This window comes from Carassius auratus, chromosome 9, assembly GCF_003368295.1.
Source record: "Carassius auratus strain Wakin chromosome 9, ASM336829v1, whole genome shotgun sequence".
In the NCBI taxonomy this organism is placed as follows: domain Eukaryota; kingdom Metazoa; phylum Chordata; class Actinopteri; order Cypriniformes; family Cyprinidae; genus Carassius; species Carassius auratus.
The window spans coordinates 32954657-32960632 of record NC_039251.1 but is presented as its reverse complement, the minus strand read 5'-3'; the positions used below and the strand labels follow the sequence as shown (position 1 = coordinate 32960632).

The 5976-nt window shown below is 48.7% G+C and overlaps 1 protein-coding gene across 1 annotated transcript; it reads left to right on the top strand.

The window, feature by feature from the left end:
- The first annotated feature begins 210 nt into the window (after positions 1-210).
- LOC113108094 (serine/threonine-protein kinase pim-3-like) lies at positions 211-5507 on the top strand. Its single transcript, XM_026270912.1, has 8 exons — positions 211-315; positions 671-949; positions 1108-1190; positions 1308-1355; positions 1430-1556; positions 4098-4376; positions 4499-4678; positions 4757-5507. Exons 1-8 carry the CDS (start codon positions 291-293, stop codon positions 4846-4848), a joined length of 1113 nt encoding a protein of 370 aa, XP_026126697.1. The 5' UTR covers positions 211-290; the 3' UTR covers positions 4849-5507.
- The last annotated feature ends 469 nt before the right edge of the window (positions 5508-5976 follow it).

Sequence of the window (5976 nt, the reverse complement as noted above, 5' to 3'; positions counted from 1 at the left end):
CGACTTCAGAGACTTCTGGAGAACATTTTCTGTGCTGAGATTGTGATTTTCGACGGAGTTCAGAGAAGAGACTTTTATTTTAGGAGATCGGAGGATTTTTCTTTGAGTAGAGTTTTATTTTTGAAGGATTTCTGATTATTTCTGAGGAAAGACTTATTCTATTTTTCTCTTCTTATTTCAGATTTTTCTTTCTTTCTTTCTTTCTTTCTTTCTTTCTTTCTGTAATTAATTAATTGATTAATTAATTACCTTTTTGTTGATTAATTTCTTGTTTTGATTGGAGTTTGTCAATGGCTCATTTGGGTGAAAGACGAGGTGAGTGTTTTAATTTAGTTTGTTTATTATTGGTATGTTATTATAGTACGATGTTGTTCATTGTGTTAATGAAGTGATGTGAAGAAATGTGTGCAGGTTAACTCATTTAATCACACATTTATACCAGCTCACTGATCACATGTATTTTATTCCTTGTGTATGAAAATCAGTGAAATATGTGTTTAATTCTTTGACACAATTATAACGCTGGAAAATTATAGAGCTGCTCAAATGCAGTTCAAGACAATTAAAATGTAAAGTAACCTAATTGGATGTGAGCAGTACCATTGGTGGTTGATTACTAATAAATGTTGCTAATAAAGGCTGTAAGTGTTTGATGTGTGTAATATTGCAGGCTCGGGCCGCTCCAGATCCAGGAGTGCTGCTGTCTCTCAGACGGATGATCAGGAGCTTGAGAGACGTGGCTCTGGTGACGGCGCTCAGGAACCGCTGCCAAACCCAAACCAGCCGCTGAGCCAAGAGCTGCCTGGATACATCGCACCTCTGCCTTCAGAGTTGGCCGTTTCTGTGTCCACAGATCAGCCTCACAGGAAGAGGAAGTGGCAGAGCGGCAGCCAGGAGGATGAGCATCCGTCTCCTTCATACAGAAGAGCTGCCAAACGCTCCCGCAGAGGTCAGATACACTCATATTAAACACCTGATTAAAGACTCACTCAATGATTAGTCACTGAAAATGTTCTTCAGCTGAATTACAGTAACGTTCTGTAACAGGTTTAGATGCTGCAGCATGTTTTCTGTTAAAGACGTTTCTTGTGATCTTGTGTGTTGCAGAAGCGTATGTGAAGGGCCCATTGCTGGGGCGAGGAGGATTCGGCTCTGTGTATGCTGGGACCCGCAGGTCTGATGGACTGCCAGTGAGACATTTTCTTACCTCCTGCAGTTAAACAGCTTTTAGAAATGTTGATGTCAGTAAATGTCCCTCACGGGTGATAATTAGGCAGCGTGGTTTACTGTGCTTCATCTGTCTACAGGTTGCCATCAAGTACGTCTCTAAACGAGGAACACAGAGACTGAGAGTTGTGAGTTGAGAGTGAATCTGTTGCTCTGTTTGGTCTGATTCAGCGCTGGATATAACGGAGCGTTTGTCCTGCAGGAAGGTCAGGGTCGGCTGCTGCTGGAGGTGGCGTTGATGACCCTGGTCAATTCGGCTCCTGCCTGCCCCAACGTCCTGCAGCTGCTGGAGTGGTTTGACCGTCCCAGATGCTACTGTCAGGGTTTTGGTAAGGGAGGAACTCAGGTGCAGACAGGATTTACAACACAAACAGGTTTATTTACAAAAAGGGGAAAATAAAAACCCACGAGGGGGAAAACGAGGACTAGGGCAGATACAAAAATAACTAAACAGGACTGATAAGGCAAGATAAACCAAGACTCAAAACTAGAGAACACTGACTACAAATAAACACTCACGGTATACAGGACACAGTATCTTAAAGGGGTTACCAGGGTATTATCACGAATCACAATCACAATCCTTAGGGAACAAATCTCAAGTGATGAACAATGAACCGACGCAAGACAGAGCACACTAGGAAATCTAAATAGGGGGAACAATCAAGACACGACAGGTGGCACAGATGGGACAATCAAGACACGACTAGGTTAACAAGGGGGGCGGGGCAAGGGAACGAGACAACACAAGCACATGGCCCAAAGGCAAGGCCATGTGCTTGTACACAAAACACGGGTCTGTCATGATCCTGCCTCAAGACTAGGAAAAATCAAGGACACGAGGGCAGAATCATGACAGAACCCCTCCCTTAAGGAGCGGCTTCTTAGGAGGACAGGACGAAGGCTGACGACGGGGGGTACGGGCAGGTCTGGGTGGTGAGGGGCGGGGAGGGGTCTCGGGACAACTGACAGGGGACATGATAGGAGCAGACAAGGGACACGGGGCAACACTTACGGGACGCGGGGCAAGACTTACGGGACGCGGGGAGACGACAGCCGGACACGGGGGGACCACAGCTGGACACGGGACGACAACATCTACTGGACACGGGACATCTACGGGACACGGGGCAACATCTACTGGACACGGGGGGACAACAGGACACGGGACATCTACGGGACACGGGGCCACATCAACAGGATACATGACTACATCAGCAGGACACGGGGCAACACTCACGGGACACGGGGAGACGACATCTACGGGACACGGGGAGACGACATCAGGACACTCGGGATTTCTGGGGACAGGGTCTGAGGACAAGACAGGACTGACGGGGACTTCTAGGATACGGACAAGACTAGACAAATAATCTGAAAAGGCTTTAGCCGCTAAGACAATTGGCATCTCCTTACGAGATGAGACACACTGTACTAAAGTCTTTGCTGCAGAGTCGGCCGCGGCACTCTCCTGCGCTCTCACGACTGCCGACTTGCATACTGCCCTCTTCTTTGCCGGCTCGGGCACGCCAGCGCTCACCGCTGCTGGCTCGGGCACGCCAGCGCTCTCCGCTGCTGGCTCGGACACGCTCACCGCTGCTGGCTCGGGCACGCCAGCGCTCACCGCTGCTGGCACGGGCACGCCAGCTCTCACCGCTGCTGGCACGGGCACGCCAGCTCTCTCCGCTGCTGGCTCGGGCACGCTCACCGCTGCTGGGTCGGGCACGCCAGCGCTCTCCGCTGCTGGCACGGGCACGCCAGCGCTCTCCGCTGCTGGCACGGGCACGCCAGCGCTCTCCGCTGCTGGCACGGGCACGCCAGCGCTCTCCGCTGCTGGCACGGGAGGAGACAGGGTCACAGGACCGGCAGGCCCCCTCTTCCTCCTCTTCCTCCTTGGGCGCGGTGCAGAGGCCACAGCTGGGTCAGAGGCGGGTTGGGGGAGTTTGGTCTCGGGCAGGGCAGTCTCGGACGCCGAAGACTCAGAAGTTGACTCCCATGAAAACCGTCTCCCTCGTTTCACGGGGAGACTGCTGGCTGTGGAGGGCACCTCAGGACTCTGGGAGGGGCTTGCCTGATCCCCCAGGGTTGCCACGGCCAGGACACGACCCTCAGGGATCGTTGGCAGCTGGGTAGGTGGAGGGGACCTCTGTGGCTCCTCCTGGGAGATGCTTTCCCACAGCCGGGCATAATTACGGAGGACCCATTCCCCCTCAGGCGAGTATGGGAGGGTGACCCCCTTCCTGTCGGCGGGGGATGACGTCCAGCACAGCCTCCGGAACTCCGCCTGACGCTGAAGCTCAGAGGCCCTCCTGCCTGCTGAGTTCCTTGGTGGTCGGTTCATTCTGTCAGGGTTTTGGTAAGGGAGGAACTCAGGTGCAGACAGGATTTACAACACAAACAGGTTTATTTACAAAAAGGGGAAAATAAAAACCCACGAGGGGGAAAACGAGGACTAGGGCAGATACAAAAATAACTAAACAGGACTGATAAGGCAAGATAAACCAAGACTCAAAACTAGAGAACACTGACTACAAATAAACACTCACGGTATACAGGACACAGTATCTTAAAGGGGTTACCAGGGTATTATCACGAATCACAATCAGAATCCTTAGGGAACAAATCTCAAGTGATGAACAATGAACCGACGCAAGACAGAGCACACTAGGAGATCTAAATAGGGGGAACAATCAAGACACGACAGGTGGCACAGATGGGACAATCAAGACACGACTAGGTTAACAAGGGGGGCGGGGCAAGGGAACGAGACAACACAAGCACATGGCCCAAAGGCAAGGCCATGTGCTTGTACACAAAACACGGGTCTGTCATGATCCTGCCTCAAGACTAGGAAAAATCAAGGACACGAGGGCAGAATCATGACAGCTACACCATGATCCTGGAGCGCCCGCTTCCTTGCCAAGATCTGGAGAGTTTCTGTGAGGAGAACGGACGCCTGGAGGAGAGTCTGGCCAAGAAAGTGCTGCTGCAGCTGATCACGGCGCTGAAACACTGCGAGAGCCGTGGAGTCCTGCACCGGGACGTCAAACCAGAGAACCTGCTGATCTCCACAGACTCACATGACATCAAGCTGCTGGACTTCGGCTGTGGAGATCTGCTGAAAGACTCGGCCTACAAACACTTTGCAGGTTGGTTTGATCTCCCTGCAGTGATCTGTGTTTGTTTGTGGACTTTTGATGATCGAGCGAAGGGAATCTGTTTGGACTGGGGCCTCTTCAGATGATGTTTGCGGTCTTGTTGGGTCTCTCAGGCACTCTTCAGTACGCCCCTCCTGAGTGGTTTCGGCATCACCGTTATCATGCGGGACCGGCTACGGTTTGGTCAGTGGGGGTGACGCTCTACAACATCCTGTGCAGCTGTTTCCCCTTCAGAGGCGCATTGAGGGTCACCTCCAAAAGCAGACTGCTCTTTCCTAGAGAGCTGTCGACAGGCAAGAGACAGAAATCAGGTCCAGATCCAGGTGAAGCGTGTGGTTTTGTGTTCCTGAACACTGTGTTGTGTGTAACAGAGTGCCGTCAGCTGATTCGCTGGTGCCTCAGTGCAGCGGCATCAGATCGGCCCAGTTTAGACGACATTGAGCGCCACCCCTGGTTACACTGAGCAGGTGGCCAGTGACACACACTTATCTGACTCACAGCAGTCATGGCTGGATTGTCTTGTTAGGATCAGACTAGATAAATGCTTCTGATTGTTTGTATAGGGTGAGCAGGAGTGACACAGGAAGTGCAGAGAACAGCTTCCTGATCACCTACAGAAAGAGCAGAGGATCATGGACTAATGGCCGCCACACAATGAAGGGTTTTGATCCTCTGCTCCAGTCTGTGAGGGGCTCTGTGTGGATGCTGGAGGAGTCTGAACACACAGCAGCTGAAACCTCAGCCCGACGGGCCACAGATCAATATGTGTAGTTTCTCCACAAATACAGTCGAGAGAAGGGAGAAAAGTGTCAAGAAGCAGAACAGGATCAGAAAGAGTCTGGGGCAGAGTGTTAACTAGCATAATGTATTCATGGAAAAAAGTCCACTTGGTGTTAGACAGAATTTAAGTCACCAAAAAATTAAGTAGTAATTCAAGTAGTCCCCACAATGTTTACGAAACAGAAATGTTGAAATTTTACACATTCAAAAGCAATGAATATAATTAAATCAAATTGTGACAAAATGTTAAAGAATGACTTTGCTTTGGCTCATTTTAACAAAGTAACATAAACAAGCAGGAAGCTTACTCCATTAGGCCCTAGTCTCTGCTTTTTATTATTTTCATTTTTAGCTTAGTAACTTTAAATTCTGCTTTAAAATAATTTTTGTTTTAAGATTACAATGTGATTTGTGATTTTAACCCTTTTTTTGCACATAATACATGCTTACATTCACTTTATTTGTTTATAAAAAAAAATTCAGAAAGAGTTTTTCATAAAGTGTACTCGACTTTTTATTTTATTTTTTAAAATGTCATAAAAAAATAGCAAAACCTAACTAAACAGTTCCATAAAACAGTAAACTGTTTACCCCCCGCCCCCCTCAACCGCCCGCCACACTGATGGTACTTAAAACAAATTTCCAATGTTGGCAGGTCGGCATTTGTACTCTTTTAGGTACATTCGTGTAACTTGATTTTTCTGTGTGTATTTTTGTTTTAATTTCATATTTTAAATAGTTTTGTATATATATTATTTTTTTTGTTATTATTCAGCTACCATCAGAGTTGCTCAGACATTCTTCTAGATGT